We start from the raw sequence: 23,706 nt of genomic DNA, 5'->3' as shown, positions 1-23,706 counted from the left end.
ATGATATTGTACAGAAAAAAATTTGAAAAAATAAAAAAAAAAAAAAAAAGTTAAAACAATCAGCCAAATTCATTTTTAACTTAGTTTACTGTGTGTTTTGTCTCTTTTTCCGTAAATGAATCAGATTTAAATACAAATGTAGAGCGGTGAAGACAGAGTCTGTAAACATAACTGAAAAAGGTGAACAAAATAAACAATTACACTAAATGAATGGTGAAAAGGCAACCAGATGAAACAATCTAACGTTATCGTTAATATAAGTACAGTATATAGAAACACCCCTTCAGCACGTTCATGCTCCCAAGAGGATGAACCATTTTGAGCTTTGAGTTTTGAGCTGTAGTGCCACCCACAGGTCAAATCTTACATTTGTAGCCCCATTACTGATAAGACTCATAAGATGCATTCAGATTGATACACAGCGATGATTTTCCAATGTCCCATATTTTACATTTCCCCTGTTTTTTATTTGAACGGTTGATCCATAAGAAGATATATTTGTGGTTTTAAGAACCAAAAACCATCTCAGTGTACTATAGTTTTACATCTCCTCTCTCAGGCTTCTCTCTGGAGCTCTAGTAACAACAGGTTGGTGAGCCAATCAGAAGAAAGGAGGCTCTGAGCCTCTCTTCTGATTGGCTGAGTAATTGAATAAAAATATAGTAGATTTCAGGTAAACACTCAGAGAAACCAAATTCTGCAAGGTTGGATGGTGGGTCCAGGTGGGCGGGGCTTGGTGACTGCTTTGTTGTGACATCACAAAGTAACAAGTCCTTCCAGCTGGTTTTAAGGCTCAGTTTCACAGGCTGCACAGGCTGTGTGCATTTTTCTGTGGACTGAATGCTTTGATACTTTCACAGTGTTAATATAGAAGCTAGACCTGCTTTATAATCAAACACATGGACATCTAGCTTTATACAATATGGGACCTTTAAGACATTAAGCCTCAGGAACAGTAACATTTCAAGCTGAAACATTTGATTCATGCAGATGCAGATATTATCACATGCACTGGCGACACTTTTGTCATCTGCGTTTTAAAGAACCTCTAGAAGGCCTCTAGAGTCTTCAGACCTTTAGTTTAGTTTGTAGTACTGTTCATCCTGGTGTTTAGTGTCTCTTTAAAGAGTAATGACCAGTATTAAGAATGTTTTTAATATTTAACTTCTCTTTCTGTCTGTCCACGTGTCCTTACAGTGAAGCTGTTCCCGGTCACCTGTGAGTACATCAAAGGAGAGAAACAGTTTTACTACCGAGCTCAGCAGTTCTATGAGGACGTGCCTGCTTCAGAGGAGGGCATGATGGGAGATTTTGTGGAGATTTCCAACATTGATCTGGAGGGCTCCCGGCAATTTCTGAAGAGGTTTGTGGTGAGTCCAGCTGAGAAACACAAAATACTACCTCACATTCAAGTTGACCGTAGATGAAAGGCTCAGTCTCTGCAGGGAACCTGAAGCTCTGCTGCTGCTCCATCACTCAATCAGAAGCCACTTCACTGTGGCTTCTGATTTTTGTCCATTACTGTATCAATTTACACTCTTGTAGCTATCTGTGAATGCACATGTCAGGATCTATTTTGAGCTGAGGAGCTCATCGTCCTGACTGTATGGGTGGAGGCCTCAGTCCAGTTTCTAATAGTGGCACAGACTTGATGCCGGCCCCATAAACACCCATACAGAACCAACAGCTGTTAAACACTTTGTACTATGGTCATTTTTACTAGCACTAATTTGTTCACAGTGGAAAAGTAAAACATTCTAATTTTTTTCTTTTTGAAAATTAACTATTGTTTCATAAATCACAATGTGGTGTATAACTGGCTGATGCTGATGCACCAGCTACATGTCAAACCTTATATACAGTATATCTGATATTTTGTATGTGCGTGCAGGTTTGATGTTAGGAGGGGTTTTTTTTAGATGCTTGTAGAGACCGAGTGCTAATTCAGGGGAATGGGTTCTGCACAGGGACTGGGCTGTAAATAGCCCAGTCCCTGATCAATTTTACAGGAGGTCTTATTATAAACTGCTAAGACTGGATGCTTTAGAAGACTTACAGATGACTAAGTGGCCACATTTTCACTGGTGCAAATGTAAACACAACAAGCCCTGATTTAACACAGCTCAGTCGTGACACAGTGTTCATACAGGACTACTGGTTCACACAGAACATTTAATATGTGAAATATCAGTTTTCTGTTCTCTGCACTCAAGTTCTGTCTGTCGTGAGACAGTGATGGGTTACAGAGTTTGATTTATTACAAGAAAATATATTGTAATATATAAGTTTCACTGGCAACCATTGCAGAAAACAAATGACTTTCATTGTTCATTAATCTGTTGATCATTTTTGATGAATTGATTTATCTAGAAAATATAAAACATAGTGGAAAAATTCACAGATCAAATTCTGAACCAGCACTTTTGGCAATTTCGCTTTGTAAACACTACAGTAGGCTTGAGGATACGAAAAAATTTAATTTAAACCAAAAGTTTGTGGCTCAGTTTAATCTGGATGCATTCTGAATATTTTCCTATACCACACTTACTTTCAATGGAAATGTCAGGTTTAAACAGGAGCTTGATCACTGCCAGGGACAATGATGTGTGGCTGAACACAGACTTGTAGTCGACGCAGTGTAAGAGAATACTATCCCAATGACGTGACCCTTTGAAATGTTGCACTGCATTACATAATCAAGTTTAAAAGCATTCATGTCATCTTATACTTGTGTGGTACGTGTTTCTTTAGAGGCTTTAGAGTTGGTGATGTTTGAGTTTTTGGTTTTGTTTGAAACTGACTTTTAACTCCTCACTTGAAAGCAGAGATCTTGAATGATAAGAGTCTCTTCCAACAACTCCTCTACAAGTGTGTGCTCAGCCACACATCATCGTCTTTCAAAGTCTCCTCTCTGGCTGTGAACAGGCTCCCGTTTAAACCTGACATCTCCATTAAAAATAAGTGTGGCAGGAAAAGATTTAGAATACATCCAGATTAAACTGAGCTACATGCACACACAGCAATGTGGCACTAATTCACCGAAACCAGGAAGCATCCTGTAACAAGCACGGAGCTCCTCGGGGCCCCATCTTTCATACAATCACACACTGGGGCCCCTGATGTGGAGGGGTTGGAGTGAGGTCAGAATACCAAATGAAAAGGAAGAAAAACCAGCGTGATTCAAGTTAGGAGGCTTTTTGTTTCCCTGTGGTAAAGTTCATAGTTCTGCTGCCCCGAGGAACTGAGGTCTACTTGTTTGTGGTGTCGGTGCTTTTGAGGTGCAGAGGCCTGACATCTGGCAACACAGAGAATAGTATGGACCCCTATATGATATGGTAATACATGCTACAGGGAAATAGAAATTTAAGTGTACATTTTGTTTTCTTTGAGACGTAAATTCAGGCCTTATTTTTCATGACTGCCTCAGTTTCATTTCAAACAACTGTCTTCAGTTAAGGTATTTTACCAACTTTATGAAACGTCTAAACACGGCTGGATTTTGCAACATTTATGAATGTTTTTTCACCAGGGTCCTGGTAAGGCCGGCACACACTGTGCCCTGGACTGTGGCTCCGGGATCGGGCGTGTGAGCAAAGGTGTCCTCCTTCCTGTGTTTGAGAAAATGGAGATGGCGGACATGATGGAGCACTTCCTGCTCCACGCGCACGAAGAGTACCTGGGCGACGACGCCGATCGCATTGAGACCTACTACTGCTACAACCTGCAAGAACTCACGCCTCCGAAAAACAAGTACGACGTGATCTGGATGCAGTGGGTGGCATGTAAGTATGAGAGGCGTCCCAGTCTCCAGTCTGAGAGATTTGAATGAAGTGGCACCTTTGGAGACCTGCAGAATAGTGTCATGTTGAGTTAATGAAGAGAGACTCTCCTTATTTCAACCCTACCTCCAGACAAAATGTCAATTTTGGACAATTTAGCAAAACTAGATTACATTCAAAACCAACATTTTCTTAAAGCAGCAGTAATCAACATTTCAATAAGACAAAAATCAACAATGTGACTGTGTGAAAGTGTGAAAACCTACAGAGAACTATCAGCTGAATCTGCAGCCGTCCTCAGCTTTATGGAGCTTGACAGTGAGTTTCAGCTCATTTGTCTGGACCACAACTTGACTGTTCTGGTTCACTCCCACCGCTCCCATAGCGTCATTCTCGATCACTGTCCACTACCTGCTCAGCAGCAAACAGCAGACAGACACAGGTAAAGCCAGATATTTCCCTCAGGAAGTGGTGGAGACCAAAAACAGAGCTAAAAGAGAGGGAATAGTTGCAGTTATTCAAATGAACAAACACAACAGGACACAAAGTCTGGTCTCTAGTTTGTTGGATGAGCAACATCCAATACTTTTGACACTGGGCCTCTCCTGACATAACTGACTCTTAAGTGACAGAACATTAGTACCTCATCCTATTCTTGGATTAACCTCCTTCTGTAGTTAACAGCTTACATTGTACTTTGCCTTTACCACCTTTAGTTCTGTGGTATAATTTGGACGCGGTTAATTGTCCAACATCCAGGTTTGATGTTCAAGTACATCAGGCTCTTGTTTACTAGTGAGCAGTGATGTGGGATAATACCATACCATACCTGACACTTATCAGATTATTATTGTTTCTGTGGCTTTCACTGTCTCTTAAATAAGCTTTTAACAAGGAGATAACATGGTCTGAGCTTCACTGCTAAAAGCTACTGATTCATTCAGTGACAAATTTGAAAATTTGTTGCTAAAAATTTTTTTGTACATGAACCGAACACCTCTACTTCAGATAAGTATGAGAGACTAATAAAACCAGGCACACTGTGTCTGAACTCAGCCTGAGAGGTAGAATAAAGATCTCAAACACTCAGATGGAGTTTTGACTACAGCTGTTCACTGTTCCTTCGAGTTGAAGGGGTTCAGCATCCAATCATGGATGTCTCCCTGTGTGTTCTGGACATGTCCAAATGGAACAAGACTCCTGGTCGGTCCCAGAATATGCTCGAGAAATTATTTATCTCATCTGGCCTGGGAGTGCTGCAGAATCCTTCAGGAAGATCTGGGAAGAAGGTCTTCTGGCCTGGTTTGCTTGGATGGATACATGGGGAAGAAATGGAAAGATCATCTTTCTCTTTCTTTTATGTCAGTACCTGTCGTAACCACCAGATTGCAGTAAATCAGCTGGTGCATAACACAATATAATCTGTTTTTATGTGCTTTGAAGTGCTGCTGACTACATCTACCTGGCCAGGTTTTGGCAAACACTAGTTGGAAAGCTACTGGAAACAAAGATCTCTACAGGGACCGGTTTCTCAGTTGTTTCTTTTTGTTCCACACCTGTCTTCTTCTTCTTCTTCAGGTCACCTAACAGACAAGGACCTGATGAACTTCCTGTTTCGATGTAAGAAGAGCCTTCGTCCAAATGGAGTCATCATAATGAAGGAAAACATGGCGCGGCAGGGCTGCAAGCTGGACCCCATCGACAGCAGCATCAGCCGCCACCTGGACATCATGCAGAGCATCATTGCCAAGGCCGGCTTAGAGGTCCTGGCTGTGGAGAAACAGGAAGGCTTCCCTGAGGTCATCATGCCGGTCTGGATGATCGCTATGAAATAGAAATGTCATTATTACTATGATTGTTGTTTGCTCCATTTGTCAGAAACTAAGAGGAAAATAAACCCTAAAGCTTAATTCACATGTTATTCCAGTTCTGTTAAAATCTAGATTTGTGATTAATTCTCAAAAAACTACAACAACAGTGCAAAAAACAAATCAACAAACAAATCTTCACAATGTCATCAGGAGATAAATCCTGAACCAGCAGTGTGGACAGCATCATGGCACCCAGGGTGATTTTATGGAGATGGGAGGACCTTTTCTGCTTTGCGCTGAAATGAAATAAAACTTTACCGAAACATTAAACTTCTACAGAAGCACTCCACAAAGCCAGGCTGTAATTTATTGTCCGTCGACCACCTCCAGGTTTTGTATCGTGATGACATCAAACATCGGAGCCTCAATTCTCTGTGGGAGAGGCTTGTTCCTGTCTGAACCAGAGGGTCATTGGAATAACATGTGAATTTGGGTTTTCTGTTGGGTTTCTCCTCTGAGTGAATAGCCTGTATCCATTTTTGACTAAATCAAACATGTGAGTACAGCATGTCAACAACAATGATGTATATGATAGATCGGGATTTAAAAAGAATATTTCACTATTTCATGTTTTAGTATCCAATATACGCTGGCTCTGAGATTTCAATGCACTTCAACTTAAGAAAACACATGCAAACATGCTGCAAATTCAGAAAACATCTTCATCAATTTGACAACACATGCGCTGCAAAAAGATCACAACACATGCAAATAAACAAACGTGCTCAGATCAGTCCTACAACACAACGGAAGTGTTTCCAGGGGACACTAAAAAGTGATGAACCTGGCTGGGACTTGTTGTTCAATGCCCATTTGTGACTTTTGAAGTTAAAAGCACTGGATAACAAGTGCATTACAGTAGGTTCATCACTTTCCATCACTAGTTATGTTTTGCCTTAATTCGGATAGCAAGAGAGAGACAAGGAGAGAGAGAGAGAGAGAGAGAGGATGATCTGGCACACAGGGCCACGGGTTGAACTTGAACCTGAGCCACTGCAGTTAGGATTTGACCTTCATGCCGCTGCCCCCCCCCACACACACACACACACTTGTGTCCGCTGGAAACACGTGTTTGTTTATTTGCATGTGTTTTCTTAAGTTGCAGTAAATTGAGCTCTCCGGGCCACTGCATAGATATGTTATCTGGATCATGACATCTGATCACAGGCCTTTTACATTCACAACTGCTCTTGTTATTCTCACTTTGCCCACATGCATCTCAGGTCAGGGAAACCAAGACAGGAATCGCTCACAGAGAGAGCGCCTCCAGCTGCAAAAGCAAGGGTCATGTGACAGATGGAGACAGTTAAGCTAACGTTGAGATGAGTTTGAGTCAGCGTCGGTCAGGTCAGAAAACGACATGTTTGAAAATGGAAAAAAAAAAATCTGTGGGTGTGGAGAAAGAAAGAAGCTTTTCATCTCTGCTGCAGGCTACATCCTGCAGGATACATTAGCACCTGCTAGTATAACACATCCAATTGTATTGTGGGTAATCTAGGCACCAGGTTTTGACAAAAAAATGTATATCTCTGGTTGTTTTTGCTGCATTAATCAATTATTTAACCTGATATCCTCATCTTCCCTGACATTTTCTTTGATGCTTGAGAGTTTTCCTCACTGCAGAGTAGCATCACAGAACTCTGGGAATTCAGCATCAAAGGTCCCATATTTTACACCTTTCTGTGTTTTGTATGAAGTTTTGATATCCATAAGAAGATATATTTGTAGTCTCAATGTCGTTTTACATCTCAGGCTTTTCTCTGGGGTTCTAGTAACAACAGGTCGAATGAAAATATGGCAGATTTCAGGTAAAACACTCAAAGAAACCAAATCCTGCAAGGTTGAATGGTGGGTCCAGGTGGCTTGATGACTTCTTTGTTGTGACATCACAAAGTCACAGACGTACTGACGGCTGGTTTTAAGGCTCAGTTTCTGAATACAGGCTGTGTGCATTTCCCTGCGGACTGAGGCTTTGATACTTTCGCAGTATTAATATAGAACTTAGACCTGCTTTATAATCAAACAACACATGGACATCTACCTTTAGACTATATGGGACCTTTAACTTTACTTTTTGTCCTCTCTTTTTTCTTTACAGTAAAATTGTTACCGCCATAACTTCAGCCTCCCATCAATGTTCAAAGTAAAATTAATTTGAACTTTGCCTGCAAAACATGGTGGAAAATTTATGTTTGTGATGCAATGTAGATCTTGTGTGTTTGGTGTGAAGGCACTTTTATACTGTAAGAAGATAATCAGAGCCAGTAGAGAAGCTTGCTAGCACCAGTGCTAGTTGGCTACCTAAGACCTATGTCCTGCACACTGTACAGTAGCAGGTGACCTTTGATTGTTTTGTGATTGCTGTGCATACTGTGTGCATTTACATCAGCTTTAACTTGTGTTTTTCCTGACCCAGATAAAATATCCAGATACAGACCACATGTCAATGACAATATGGCACGTACTTACTGTTGCTTTATATTGAAGGAGAAATTATGTTCACTCATTGTATTTAGCACAGGTTGATCAAATGTAAATATTAATTTTGATTTCATGTAAGAATGTGTTTTATACTTTTGCTTGTAATATTGCAGATAAACATATATTTGATTTTTATATTGATTTCTTCTGTGTGGTGTTTAAATTTAGACTGGAGTTGTGTTGTGTCACTTAAATTCACTTGCTATAACAACATCAATACACTGAGCTGAAGTTGTGATGTCTCGCCAAACACTTAAAGCATATGGATGTAGTTTTATGATTTTTAAATGCTCTTTTCATATATAATGTTTTTCATCCCATGTTTCAAACAAAGGCTAATAGGATTAGAGAGGGGTAATCACAGTTGGCTATTACAATCAAGGCTGAAGCATAATTGCTTACCAATTTTCCCTAAATATTCCTACAGTGCAGCCGGTCCACGCCCCTGACAGTGACCGAGCTGCAATCTTCCACAGCCCGGCTCAAAACACACCAGATAATTGAGATCCTCTCAAATCGTTATGGTAATTCTCCTAAGTATTATTACTGTTATTATTTTTTTTAGACTAACAGTAGAAGCAGCACATTGTTTTGAGCTAATGACTTTCAGCTGGGCCCCTGAGGTGGATGTGGGGGGGTTGATTATTTCCTGGTTTTGACAGACAGTGCCTGCTTTCATATCTGCCCTGGCTTCATTTCAGGCCTGTCAGATGTTGTCTGCATAAAACACATCCAGGAGTCGCCTCAAATATTCAGCGTTTGCGTGCATAAGCACTCGACAGGAGCGGCGTGGAGTTGTTTCTCCCTGAGCTTTTTATGAAAGGATAGTTTGTCAATGAGGAGGCTGGCACCAAGAAAAGTACAAAATCATCAAAGTGTTGAAGGCGAGATGGCGTGAGATGATCTCCGCAGAATGTTTCTCTCGTCAGAATGACTCTTTTGAGATGTGAATAGACCAAACACATTTTCCACATCCCGTATGAATTAAAGATCAAAATGCCCCAAAGTTAAACTTGTAGGTATTTTTTTCTCTCCCCCAGCAAATAGCAGCCAAATGTGCTGTCACCTTTTCAGGAGTGGTTAGCGTCGCTGACAGTCAGGCCTATCATTTCTAATACTGCTCAATGTCCTCTGCAGCTGCTCGGCAGCAGTTTGAATATATTAGCAGGAGTAATGCTAATTTGTCCAGTCACATCAGCACAGCAGAGCTATGAGCTTCAGGGTATATCTCAGACGGCTGACAGAGACAGGAGGAAGTCAGAGAGCACAGGGGGATAGAGTGACCAACACTGTACCTAAGGCTTTTGCAATCACCTTAATATGCAAAAATACTGCTGGAAGCAGCTCACCTGGAAGCCAGAGCATCAACTGCAGAAGTAAAATCTCCTAATATGGGATATAAAGTAAAATGGCTGGTTGATTAAGACGGATACATTTTTTTCAGGTTTCCTTAAAATCACCACAACTGGGGAGGGACGACTGCATTGTTACCTTTTTGGACAGTGGGCAATAGAGATATAAAGGAAATGAGGTGGGAGAGGGGATACTACACACAACAATGGAATCGAACCGGGTACATTGTAGTTTTTCTTAAACAGTTTATCTCAAAGTTTGTATTGATGCATTGTTATGTTATGGTTCCCAGTATGAAGAAATGGTAAACTTTATAAGAAACGTGTATGTCTACTTTAGTATCCCAATTGTGCCGTCATTTCAGCTAAAAGTGTCGGGAGCTGCTGAGCAGGAGCTCTGCGGATAGAAACACTGAAACCTGTTGAAACAGGAAGTTGACTAACTGTTGAAAATCCAGTTTCATCAGCACCAAAACAGAACCTGTGTAAAAGTAAATAATGTATACAAAATACAGTTAGCTTGCATATTAGCTAACAAGCAAAGTAGCAAACTAAGTAGCAAGCATTTTCAAGCTACTTTATTAGAAACTTTACACCAGGTCTGCCAGGACGTCCCTAAAGAACGGAAAGGTAGCCTGCATCACAACTTGTCAACAATCATCTGTTACTGGCATTGGAGGTTGTACTAGCACTTGGATGATGTCAAATTCCCAAACCTTTGCCAGTGTTTTTCCAGCTAGCTGCGAGTCATAGTTGGGTTATGCTCGAAAACAACTAGTTCATACGAGGTGTTCTCCAATCATGACGGAAGTGTTTATAGCTGTTCTGAACCTCTGGCTGTCATAGAGAAGTGGGAGATGCAACAATCATTAAATATGGGGAAAACCGTGACATTTTCAGGCCATCTCTCCTTTCAAAGCTTTCAGAAAGTTACAGAAATGGTCAGGCACAGCTTCCCAGAATGCAATGACATAAAGGTGTGGAGAGACGGGGTTTCAGATGCTGTTTAAACCATTCAACAAGCAGTTCTAATGAAGCAGCTTAAGGATGGCGATATTGGTCTTTCAACATTTTCAGAGCAAGACATCTGGACGACCACTGGCCATAATCTCATGGTATTTGGTGAGAATATTTATGGTCCCCAGAAGATGATTCTGAGAAACATTTGGTGACCTCTAACCTTTTTGTCTAGCTCCACAATCAGGTCAAAATTTCCCCTTGACGAAACTTTGGTCTCTGACAATATTTCATGACCTAATGGGTGGATTACCATGAAATTAGATGTGGATATCCATAGGTGAATTTGTAATTTGCTAAACAATTAATTTACTAACTTAAAGAAACATATGGGTTAGGCATTGTTCTTTTCAGTATTTTCATTTTGTCTGGTGCAATAAACATTTTAGCCTCTCGGGGCTGCTAATGGGGCTTCAGCCTTTTAGACTTTTATTCTTTGTCTTGTTGGAAAGATGCTGTGGTGGTTGCTCCATAGCTTCCGCCCTCATGTGAAGATAGTAAACACCCCCAGGAAGCATCGGAGGGGTCATTTTCCAGAGCAGAGACATCAGCTCAAACAGCCCAAGCTTTCATCCTGAACAGACTGAGTCTTTGTGGAATCTACAGTTGACAGAAACCTCAGTCAGTCTCTGGAGCCGTGATGGTTTCGACGAGACAGAGAGAGGATGAAGCCTAACCTCCATTCCCTGGGAGACTTCAGACCAGAGGAATGTGCTTTCTCTTCATCTCCAGTTCTCATAGCAAATCATGTCATTGCAAAACAAAACAAAAAAAAATAGACCTGATGATGTTTGGGCTGCTTTTTCTTTGGCTGCCCATCTGGGGTTTTAAGTCTCCCAGCGTGTTGTCAAGGGTCTGAGGGGTTTTTTTTTTTTTTTGCCCCATCAGCTCTCCTCAGCTCAGAGGGCAGGGATTAGTTACACAGGCCTGTTCTCGGCCCAGACCTGAACATGTGATATTTCATCCAGCAATGTGGGTTTGGAGCCTGGATCAGGTGCTGCTGACTGTAAGGGTTTAATCTCTGAGCCAAACAAACAATGACAAATGTTGATATCCTGACTGCCTTAAAGCTCATACAGAAGGTTGGAACTTCAGCCAAATATTCCCCAGGATTCAGTAAAACTGCTCACAGCAAAAGAAACTGTGCACCGCAGAGAAAGAAGGAATCATTTCTCTTCCCAAAAATGACCTTCCTGCTGAGCAGTGTTTGACGGAAAGCATTGCTCACAACAACAAAAGAAGGAATTTATTCCCATCAGGAAAGTGTGTGCGCGTGTGTGTGTGTGTGTGTGTGTGTGATTCACCGTGACTATGATGGAGCAATGCAGGGTCACTGTGTTCTTTGCTATAAGTGCAGACCCAAAGGCCTATACACTGTAAAAGACTATGTGTGTTTGTATGTAATGTGTATTGTGTGTCTATGTGTGTGTGTGTTCTGTATGTCTGTCTTCCAAAACACATGAACAACAATTGTTTGTCTGTTTCAAATATGTCTTATTGGAAAAGAGAAGCTACATGAAATTAAAGGTGAAGTTTTTATCAACGGAAAAATAACATAAGATAAACATTCAAGAATAGTTCTTTCTTTACATTTTTTTCTGTGGTCTTTCCTCCAGACGTCCTCATATAGGCCACATCATTAGTACTGCGGATTGGCATTGGATGTAAACCATAAGGTGAATATTCAACATAACCACAGCAGAAAGCCAGGTCCATGAAGGAATGGTTTTCTAGTTTGGTGTGGAAGAACTTGATTGGGCCATGGACTTGGCTGCACCAGCTAAGAATCTGTATAAAGTCCTTCCTAAGTTCTTAGAAATGACTCACTAGTTTCAAACCAGTGTGTGCATGCAGTTTTTAATGAGTAGTAAGTAATTGATATCCAATCATTCTAACGTAACTAGCTAACACAATGCTAACCTAAACTAGCATAACATATTTGCAATTTGAGGTAGATTGTGTTATTTTGGGGAAATTTAATGTAACAAAAAAATCAAATTAACAGCATAATAATCAAGAGTCACATCAGATACTCGCTGTCAAACATGCAGGTCACATATTAACAAGCTAATTTTATTTTTGTCAGTTGGTGGTTCAGTTAGTAGATGTAAATATTTACTAACAACAATCTCTATGTAAGAACTAGTTTATGTGGTGAAACAAGTTTTAACTGGAGGGAGACTGCTGTATGTTTCATGACAGTCAATGCTGTTTTTTAAGCACCATCGTTCCCAAACTTTAACCACGTGGTTATTATTGTAACCACGATGATGATGAAGGTCCCCTAATCTTAACAAAGTAGTAATTTTAACCAAACCACGATCTTCTTCTAACCTTAACCAAGTTGTTTTTGTGCCTAAACCTAACCAAAACTTAATCATAGTGGTGTCACATCAACAAATATATTTTCCAGCAGTGGCTTGCAACAGTTTTCAAAGGCACATCAGATCAGAAAACACTTGTTGTTCTAGACAAACACAAACAGCGTTTTTGCTCATATCTTCCAAAATCTGGTCAAAAACCTGAAACCATGAGAGCATAATAATTCCATTGGTGTCACAATCACATGTTCAAACGTCACTTAAAATGTCCACATACTTTTGTCCATGTGGTTCTGCTGTAAACAAATACGTTTTGCCCCTGACAACAAACAACATGCAGGTTTTCAATCACACACAGCACGTCGCAGCTGTAAACAAACACCACAGACGATGGCATCTGTGTATATGTGTGTGTGCGCGTGTGTGAGTGTGCATGTGCATGTGTGTGGTAAGTACAAGTGTATACATTAATTCAGAGTAATTTGCTACAACAAACACCTAATTTCATTTGTCTGAGTGAGGTTTGAGAGCCGAGCCACCCAATTAGATTCGCCCACAATTCACGCCGCCCCCGCTCCCACCCTCCACGTTGCCGTGGTAGCGTGCTGTCTTGACAACATGTGGAGCCGCTCTCGGGGCCCCCGCCGCTCTCAGTGCCCTTGGAAGCTCCGTCCCTGGTGCTGGTTTCAATTCCATAACCTTTCAGATCACGGCGTAATGAGTCGAAATGGCTCGCACATGCACATTATGCCCCGACGAATCATTTTTCCACCGAGCCAATTTACTCCCATGATTAAATCTTTTTTTCCTACGTGACTCAGAGCAGAGAGCCAGGCGAGGCAGAGGTTTGGACCGTGTTGTGTGTCTTCAGGGAGTCAAGTGTGTGTGTCAAATGTGTGTGTGGGGAGTCAAGTGTGTGTGTGTGTGTGTGTGTGTGTGTGTGAGTGTGAGTGTGTTGAATGACTGAGCATTAGTGGTGGAAAGTAATATATGTGCATTTACTCTCTAAAGTTAAACTACAGTAAAGTTTAATTAAAATTACCCTGGTAATTTCATTTTGAGACACTTTCTACTTTTTCCTCTTTCAAGGTGTTTCCTTATTTGTTTCCTTCTCCTTTCTCTCCCTTCCTTTTTCCCTTCCTTGTTTTTTAATTTTCATTCCTTTCTTCTTACTTTCCTTTCTCTTCCTCCTTTCCTTATTTTCTCCTTGTTCCTGTCCCTTCATTTCTTTTCTCAGCTGATCTAAATGGAAATCTTGCAACTAAACCAAACTCAACTCTTCTCCACAATTTGCACTTTTACATCTGATACTTAAAATGATTTCCTTCGATTATTTCTCTCTCTTTCCTCATTTCTTGCTTCATTCCTTACTTCTCTTTTTATTTCCTTCCTACTTTTCTTATTGTTCCGTTAATCTTTCCTGGTTATTCCTTTCCTTATTTGTTTCCCTCTCTTTTCTTCTTACTTCCTTCTCTCCTTGTTTCTATTTTTTCTGTCCATTTCTTCCTTTCTTTACTTTCTTTAGGCCTTTAGTACTTTTATGTTTTATAATGTAAATGTTTAATTTTTCCAGTGCGGGCTTCCTCAAAATATAACATCATATACAATATTTTTCTGATTTTGTTTTTTTCTCTGGATGCTCGCTATGTTTACGTGTTCAGGTTTGTGGTCACCCTTTCAAATGAAACCATGTAAGAGATTAATGTATGAATGGCTCACCACTTCCAGTATGTCCAAACAGGTAGATATTACTTTAAGGTGTCACCCGCCAAAAAGCTTGGGAACCACTGCATTCCTTAATCCCTTTTCCTTCACTTACACTTATTCAAGTCAAATTTTACAGGACCATATTTGTAATGGAGTACTTTTTTCCACAGTGGTATTCAGAATTTTGATGGAAGAAAAGATTAGCGTACTTATTGAGCATGTAAAACCTGTGTGTGTCTGTGTGTGTTTGGCGTGGTTGTGAGTGTGATGTGATGTATTCATGAGAAGGAGGGCAGAGAAACAGGCCCCGCTGCTGGAGCCATTAGCTGCTCCAGTAAATCTGCTGGGACCTGAGAGAGTTGGCCCTTCAGCGGCAGGTATTTCCTGTCTCTTGATCTTGGGAGGCAGAGCTCATTTCTGCCGGTGGGGGTTCGGCCTTCATAATAAGTTGCGGTTTGATGCCAACAGTTTATTATTCAATTTCATTTTGTGGAGCCTGGTGTGTGTTGTGTGTGTGTGTCTGTGTGCTGTAATTGGAGGACTTTTGTAAAACTCCACACTACACTCATTCTTATTGGCAAAGTTTTTAAATGTTTACTGCCAGTTTTTAAAATCAATTATCCCAACAACATTCCTGTATTACAACTATAATAAGATATGGTCACCATACGGCAAAACACTTTATTAAGGCTCCACTAATCAAGTTTTTATATTAACAGTGAATAAAATGACTACACGCAATGTAAAAGCAGTTGCTAACAGTGTCAGAGAGTTAGCACCAGCTCTGCAGCTCTATACAGCCTTTTTCACTCTTTTAGACTATTTGTTTTGCAGCAAATTTTCTGTCAGTTTCAGTCCAAGTGTATCCAAGTTTCCATTAAAGGACCTATTTGTAACTTTTGCTATTGCTACATAGCTAATGTTAGCATTAGCAGCTGTTTAATTGCCAGTCTATAAGAAACGCTGTGAGTTCAACATTAGACTTCATGCCTTTACTCACCACTTACTTGTTTTGCTTCTATTTCTATCACTTCTTTTCATACTGAAGTTAGCATGCTAACCAGCGAATCCCTTCCTATGGTGGCCGACAAGTACGCTGCAAAACATTTTCATTAGGAGAAACAATCTGAAAATTCAGGAACGATGCAGATTGAAAAGGTACAAAACAAGCACAATAGTGGAAACATGCTGCAAATTAGTTAATATGCTGCTGGAAGCCAAAATAAATACATTAACAGCAAACACACAAACCCCCAACACAATTGCAACAGAAAAAACGCTGCACATCCAGAGAACACAACAGGAGTTCTCCAGGCCTCTAGGGGGAGCGCTAAGTGGAACACCTTGAGCATAAGCTTGACCTACGACCGGACCTTTGACCTGTGACCAAATGAAAGAGTCAACGGAAAGAAAGGAAATGTGACATAAAAAGGTGATAAAAGGCAACAAAAGCGTATGTGTTCTTTAGCAACAGATAATGTAACCAACATTAAAGTCGGCCTGTAGCGTCCAGTCTGCCCTGGAGATGTAGCACTGCTCAGAGGGAGAATTATAACCTCATGTATTGTAAACGCGACAGTGGTTTAAGCTCTTGGCAAAACTGGTAAACAGCTGTTAATGCTAATGTTAGTCATGTGGCAATAGCAACAACTTACAAATAGCTCATTTAAACAAGCATTACACGCTACCTGCTCAGCATCTGCCAGCAGACAGACACAGTTAAAAACCAGCTGGTGAGGTAAGAGCAACATCTAGCGGCGAAAGAGACAGAGATTCCTCTCAGGAGTCGGTGGAGACCAAACCAGAGCTAAAAGAAAGTAATTATTTGTGTATATTCATCAGGTGTTCTCTACATTGCTGTCTGTTGACGACCAACAGGAATCTGCCTCCACTCACATAAAAGAAAAAAACTTGCATCTTCTTGGCAAGACACCATAAAGCTAAATTAGTTGAGACAAAATTCTTCTTGTAATCCAGAGCCTTTCATGGTGTAGCTGGTTAATGTGGAGAAGATTTTAAATGGAGCATAACATTAGCTCAGGCACGGCAATGAAGTCACACTTGCGTTGGCTGATTAGCCTCAGCTGCTTCACTCATGCTTCCCCATCACGGACTCATTCATCATCTGCTTGGCTGCCAGGTCACTGGTAACGTCCAATCATACTGATTCACGTATACAACGTGGCATGTATGACCTGACACCTCTCACTATTACTGTGCTGACACCTTCATGCTGATGCAGTTCGTTGCTGCAACTCTCAGTCTTTAGAGTTTCTAGAAACTTCCAAAAATGTTCAAAATGACCAATATAAAAATGGTTCATATGAGTATTCTCTGGTCGAGGTCAAGACGTTTGGTTAGTTCTAGGCAACAAAAAACTACTTGGTTTGTGTTGGGGAAAAAGCTAATTGGTTACGGTTGGGGAACCATCGTCATCATGGTTGAAAGAACTGCTTTCTTAAGATTAGGGAAAGACTGTGGTCTATTGGACCACATAATTACTGTGGTCAGTTATAAGGAATCACCGTAGACGTTTGGTAGGAAACTAGACACATACAGTACATCCGTCTTCCATGTCAAAGGTTTAAGAGGTTTAGCAGGACTATAACAATATTGCACTTCTGTCCTTTCTTGTGAGATACACAGGTTGTGTTAAGCATTTGGGAAAGGACCAGTGCTATTGTTTTTCTTCAGCTCAGTCTGGATGCTCCAATCAACACAAGCAGTGAGACAGAGGAAGAGACAGTGAACGCCTCTGTCAGTCTGAGATGACTCCTCTCTCTTCCTCCCTCCCACACAGGAAAGGACATCAGCATCTTAAAGATTCTTGTGTGTGTGTGTGTGTGTGTGTTTTTTTTTCCCTCTCCTGGTTTTAAGCCGCTCAAAGCTCCTCAACCTCAAGCAGGGTGTTTGCATTTTGAGGAAAACAGGATGTGAACTTTTTAAGACCACACTAAAGGGGTTTATGATGGAAGGAGACATTGTTTAGTTGTGTTCCTGGGCTTGTATACAAGGGGAACATTGAAACACGCCGGCGGTTAAGATGTGAGGGGGGAAATTTATTGGACTCACATGGGCGACATTTTTAGTCAAACCTAATAGTAATTTGCCCGTCATACAGGGCCGACTGTTCCAGGGAGGGATGATAGTTAGAGGTAATTTGGGTAACTGAAAATGATGAGTGATGCTAATTGTGAAGCTAACAATCAAGTAAAATCGTGCTTCAAAGTGTTTCACAGTTGACATCAAATATTCTGATTGATGTGGGTAGGAAATACCTCTCTTTGGCTTTTTTTTTTTTTTAAATAACTGTTTACTTCTTGAAACAGTCACAAAAGGTTTATTTGTTTGTTTGTTTAGTTGCACATATGAAAGAATTAAAGAAAAAAATGGGAAGAGAATGTGAGGGAGAATCATAAAAACCCACTGGATTTCAGTGAGTAAGAGAAAGTTTATCCATGTGGCACCTCGGCAGACACCACAAGGTGCTTCACAGTAATAAACAGGTTAAGTGCATAAAAAGCAGGAAAACAATGAGACATAACAAGAAATAAATACAGACATAATACAAAACATGGTAGAACTACACCTGAAGTCTCAGGATTGATCTGTTAAACCTGATGATTGGCTGAACATCGCACTCTGGCTTGCAGACAGCACATTTTCTCTGCAGCTGCTCCTCATTTATTGATGACGGGCCTTCTTACCGTAAAGCTGAACAACAGATTTGGACATGGAGCTAAAGTTGACATGGTGAATGTGCTTATTTACACATCGGGCAGACTCTGAGCAACATCAGCATTCATTCATCTGGCTTTCTTCATCAACTGTGTCTCTTAACTGTGTCTGTCTGCTGTTTGGTGCTGAGCAGGTAGCGGACAGTGGGTTTTGTCAAAGCTTGTTTGATGATAACAGCTGCTGCTGAACGTGAGAACCAAAACGTTAAGGTTGCTGTCTGGAAAACCAAAGCACGCAGTGAAGCTGAGGGAAACAATCATGTGCTAATTCTCTGTTCAAGTGACACCTTTCATGTTACACAGTCAACAGCCTCAGGTCTCTGTGGCATGGATTCCACAAGATGTTGGAAACTTTTTCCTTTGAGACTCTGCTCCATGTTGACATGACTGCATCCCATCATTTCTGCAGATTTGTCAGTTGCACAATCAAGCTGCCAATCTCCTGTTCTACCATGATACTGGATTCAGATCTGGAGACTGGGGAGGCCAGTTTGAAGTTTGAAATCAGTTTCAGATGACTTTTGCTTTGTGACATGGAGCATTATCCTGCTGGAAGTAGCCATTAGAAAATGGTAAACTGTGGCCATGAAGGTCAGCAACAATACTCAGATAGACTGTGACATTCATGATTGGTTGGTGTTAACGGGCCCAAAGTGTGCCAAGAAAACATTCCCCACGCCATTACACCACCACCACCACCACCAATCTGGACTGGTGGCACAAGTTTGGGTGCATGGATTCAAACTCTGACCCTACCATCTGCTGCCTCAGCAGAAATCCAGATCCATCAGACCAGGCTACGTCTGGCTCCGTCTGAGTAAAAACTCTGGAGACTGTTGTTCGTAAAAATCCAGGATATCAGCAGTTCCAGAAATACTCAAACCAGCCCGTCTGACACCAACAACCATGCCTTTATTTACCTCAGCTGCAGAGGGTAACAGACTTTTATTCGTAATTCACTCTGTTTGATATGTATGAAACTCAGAATTTCCTTGTAACCATTTAAAACTAAAAGTCCCCAAGCATTTTAGTGGACAGAAACCGCTCATTTCTTAACAGGGCTTTTATTGTGAAACACCTGCAGGTATAGTGTAATGCAACAACAGGGTAAGGACAAGATTAAAGGAAGACAAAGCAAAGTAGATACACACATAGACCCACAGTGACTGAAAGTGTTGCCAATAGCTTGATTATATTGATGATTTTTTTTTTTTTTATCAAAGTGATAGAAATTTACATTATGCTTAACTCGTGTGCACATTATATGACAGGCACCAGGAGTTTATCCACCCTTGTTTTCTGCCCGGCCTGTAATTGGCCCCCAGCCATTATTGGAGACCTGGCTTTTAATTGACTCCTGGGTTTTATTTGAGGAAAAGCAGGTGTACTTGTGTTCCTAATAAAGTGCTTAGTGAGTGATGTGTTATACAGAAAAACATTGGGCTACTGTGGGTAATTGGACATTTTTATACATACATGATGTGAATAAGCTGCACTTTTTAACAAACCTTTAGATGTTGACTGGATAAATATAAATTTCATTTTTTGATGTTAATTTAATGAGGATTATGATCTTTGAAGTTTGCCCACTGCATAAAAAAAAAAACCTGTCCTCAAACTTTTGTCTGATTGTCATCTTAAAATATTAAAGTGCGAAAGATATCCATGTGTATTCATTCTCAGGCGCGCAGCAGGTTGGTGAAAGCCTGAACAGTGCGCCTGTATCTGTGCAGACTGAGACTCTGTCACACTTACAGTCTCAATCATCACAGTATTTATGGTGTGAGGAAATTCACGTCCGTGTGTACAGGAGCCAAGACTTAAACCTGAACCTGATGTGAGCTGAGTGATCCCGACCTGGGACCGCAGCTCGATGGCAGAAACTTTGAGAACTCCACCGCTAACCCATCATTCTCTCTGCTGTTTGCAGGGGGAGCCAAGAGGGAACAGAGGAGGCGGAGGAGGGGGCAGTGGGAGGTGGTGGTGGTGGTGGTGGTGGGGAGCTGGAGAGCAATGCTACTAATTTGAAGCAAGTTGGGTGATTTTATGAACTAAGCTGTGAAATATGACTTTAATAATGGTTGCAAATGGCAGCGCTAGCGTCTGGGAACGCGGGAGGGAGAGAAGAATATGCTCCGAATAAACGTGTGGAAAATAAAGAAGTCAAAATTCCAGCATTGGGATCAACACCAGCTCACCGCCGCCTCCCTCTGCCTCCGCCGCCACCCTGGCAAAGCCCACGAGCTAATGAAATGTGAAAATTCTTGTGGGCGCGGCAACTATGGGCTCAGCGAAATCCAGCTCCATAAACTGATGATTAAATCGATGTCCCTGTGGCGGGGGCTTAATTCCGTATAGACGCTGCACTTTGCCTTGGCAGCTCGCAGGGTTGAAACTTTGGCCTCAACGAAGAGGAGCAGACCGAGACAGCCGACGTCTGACGAGATGTTTAACGGGGACCACGATATGGTTTAATGGGGGCACCGCGGCACCACCCTGGCTTCACCCCTGCCCTGTGGTTGGAGTTTTAAAGCCATGATGCTCATGTTTGGACTCTCTTTTTATAGCTTCTTCTCCTATATTTAGAAAGTGCAAACTGAAAATAATGATTCTGCAAAGTTGTACAAACAAGCATTTAATCAACTCAGCCAGTGCTCTTGTTTGGAGCCTAAACGCTGGAGTAATGTGGGGCATTTATCAACATTACAGCTGAGACACCTCCCTGACAACATAAAAAGCACATGTTGGGAAAGTCCCTTTTTCAGCGCAGCCCCATGATCCTCCTCTTCCTGTGGACAGGATTGCTGTTTGTGTGTCTACACAAACACATGTAGCCCGCCGCATTTGGTTCTGGATAGAAAACATGCATGCTGCAACACATTCCCCCTATGAGAAATGAGAAATTAACGACCGCACCGCCACGGGCTGCTCCGATCCGCCGAAGCGATCCTGGGAAAGAGTTAAGGGATGTTGTTCATTGTCACATGACATTAGGAGCACCGACAGAAACTCTCCACCTCCTCTTCTGAACCGCCTCCTCCCTCCACCCCCATCCACCCCCAAACCCCCAGCCCTGTATGCACATCTTGCCTGCAGATGTGGCGAAACCGCAAACACTTCAAAGTGCCTCCCCTCAGACCAACAGCGTACCCTGACGCCAACTGTAAATGTCCTGGACACAGTGCACGGAAAATATTAAACCCCCTTAATTTGCAATGAACAGCCAGGCTGAACCGGGCAGGCATAGGGGTTGGGTGGGGGGGGGGGGCAGACATCTAAAAAGGCCTCCTAAAAACACTTAATGACTCATCATTCTGCTGCGCAACAAGGGAGAGTCATCTCTGCTGTCTGTCTATCGGCCAGGAACACAGGAATGCTGCGGCTTCTGCTGCCGCTGCCGACGGACACATCTGCAGGCCACTCATCGCTGTGTCAGATGCTTACCTGGCGTTACACGCAGGAGTGTCATCAAAATATCTCCGCTGTGAGTCAAAAGGAAAGAGAGCAGCAAAAAAAAAAAAAAGAAAAAAAAAAGAAAAGAGGGGGAAGGAGAAAAAGGCCTTTTGGCTGTGATGGATGTTCGTCTGATTGTGTTTGGAGAGAAAGGTCTTAAGGCCTCTCCTCAGTCAACTTGGTTAAGATAATGATGTAATTGGCCTGGGCCCCTAAAGAGCTCCATCTCTTATACCCACGGACTATAAAAATTGGTGTTATTTTAAAAGTTGGGTTTTTCTTTCTGGAAGTTTTGGCCTTTATTCTCTATTGGTTATGATAACATTTCACACAGCAGCTCTACAACATCCACATGATTAAAATCTAATTTAACAGAATTAGCTAAACCACTGATTAAAAGTTCAAATGAAGGTGGAGAACCCACCGTACCTACCACAGAAATACAATCGGATACTATATTGATCATCTTGTAGCAAACTTGTTGACGCTGCATCATTGATTGTTTACGCTGAAGCTGATGAGTAACAGAAATGATGATGACTTAAACTGCACAAATAACACCCAGGTTGTAAAGAAATAAATAAATAGTAAGCATTGAGCAATATCTAAGTGTGTGGGTGTGTTTGAGAAATCATCTGCAGCAGCAGCACATGTGCTCGCTCACATGCTTGCGTAGGCACCGTACGTGGGATTGCGTGCCTGCACAGACCTCTGCATGCCGTGTGATCGCTAAACTTCAGAAATACCCAAACCGCCGCCTCAACAGCGCAGCTCACTGCCGCTTTTCTCATGGAAGATGAAATGCGCAGCTCACTATCCCAGAGGGGCTGCTGGGAAGGGTTGAAAAATGAGGGAGGGGAAACATGGCAACATCTCCTCTGATTCCACATCCCAGGGAACTTTGACCTCCAGCAGAGAAACCAAAATAAAAATCCCCTTCTCGCCGCCAAGCCAGCACAACAGGAAGATGGGGTCGTGGAGGAGAGGTGGAGGGAGGGAGAACAATGAAGCTTCTCTCTCTTTTGGCTCCAGATGGGCGCTTTTTTGACAGCTCAAAGCTTTTGTTCAATAAAAATAAGGGGGCATTGCTGCGCTTTGCGAGGTTGCCAGACATTGTAGGTTTCTCATGATGATGCACCGCGCCGAGGTTTTTAATATCACAGAGCGGAGAATCCTCCACCACAGACGAGATGTGGTGAGGAAAAAAACTCCCACCAGTGTGATGTATTACCACTCTGCTGGGTTTTTTCATTCCAGCTGACACGCAGCACACACACACACACACACACACACATGCAGGCATACACAGACAATTCATTCAGGTGCACCGGTCGGGTACAGGTCAGTGTGTAAGTATACGTGGAGGTTGTGTGTGCACGTTCTTATCTCACAACGGAGTTGGTCTGAGGCATAAAAGTACTAAGTTGCTGCTTAGGGCCACCTGGGGCCCCGAGGAAATCTCTTCCTCTTCTTGTTTTTCTTGTAAATTTTTTAAAGATACTCTCCCACATTTTGATGAAGCAAATTTGAGGTATCACATCCCGGGATTGTGCTCTTACATGTGTGTGAATTAAATAAATAACAAATTCAAGGGACAATAATAAAATTGGGGTTCCTACACCAGATTTTGAGACTTAAATATATTTCAGAGATATAAGAACTAACAAATTTGTTCTACATTTGGTTATTCAAGGTGCTATTACCAACTTTAGGATGATAACAAATGAAATATTTGGATTTGCTATGACTGATTTGGGAATTTAAGATCAAAAAAAAAGGGGGATTATAACTATAAAAATTCAACCTGATAAAGATAAGGAGGATCTTTTGATATCGAACTATTTGCATGATATGATAGAGGTATATTTGATTATTGACTAAACCTATGTATTTTTGCCCAATTTTGTGTTTACTGATATATTGATACTGTCTTTTCATAACATGTATTAATTCCTACAGGCTAATCTATTATGTAACCTGTAACATAT

General features: G+C 41.5%; 1 protein-coding gene across 1 annotated transcript in view; it reads left to right on the top strand.

Moving 5' to 3' along the window:
* The window catches only part of mettl11b (methyltransferase like 11B), an 11,123-nt gene extending 5,509 nt beyond the window's left edge, over positions 1–5,614 (top strand). Inside the window, exons 2-4 of the mRNA XM_022753013.1 lie at positions 1,198–1,370; positions 3,530–3,782; positions 5,358–5,614. Coding sequence (XP_022608734.1) covers positions 1,198–1,370; positions 3,530–3,782; positions 5,358–5,614 — 683 coding nt within the window. The remainder of the gene's footprint in view (positions 1–1,197; positions 1,371–3,529; positions 3,783–5,357) is intronic.
* Positions 5,615–23,706: the final 18,092 nt, after the last annotated feature.

The sequence above is a fragment of the Seriola dumerili genome, unplaced genomic scaffold (assembly GCF_002260705.1).
Source record: "Seriola dumerili isolate Sdu_G_001 unplaced genomic scaffold, Sdu_1.0 BDQW01000189.1, whole genome shotgun sequence".
Taxonomy (NCBI): domain Eukaryota; kingdom Metazoa; phylum Chordata; class Actinopteri; order Carangiformes; family Carangidae; genus Seriola; species Seriola dumerili.
Note: the sequence above shows the minus strand (reverse complement) of the source record. Positions and strands in the feature narration are given on the sequence as shown.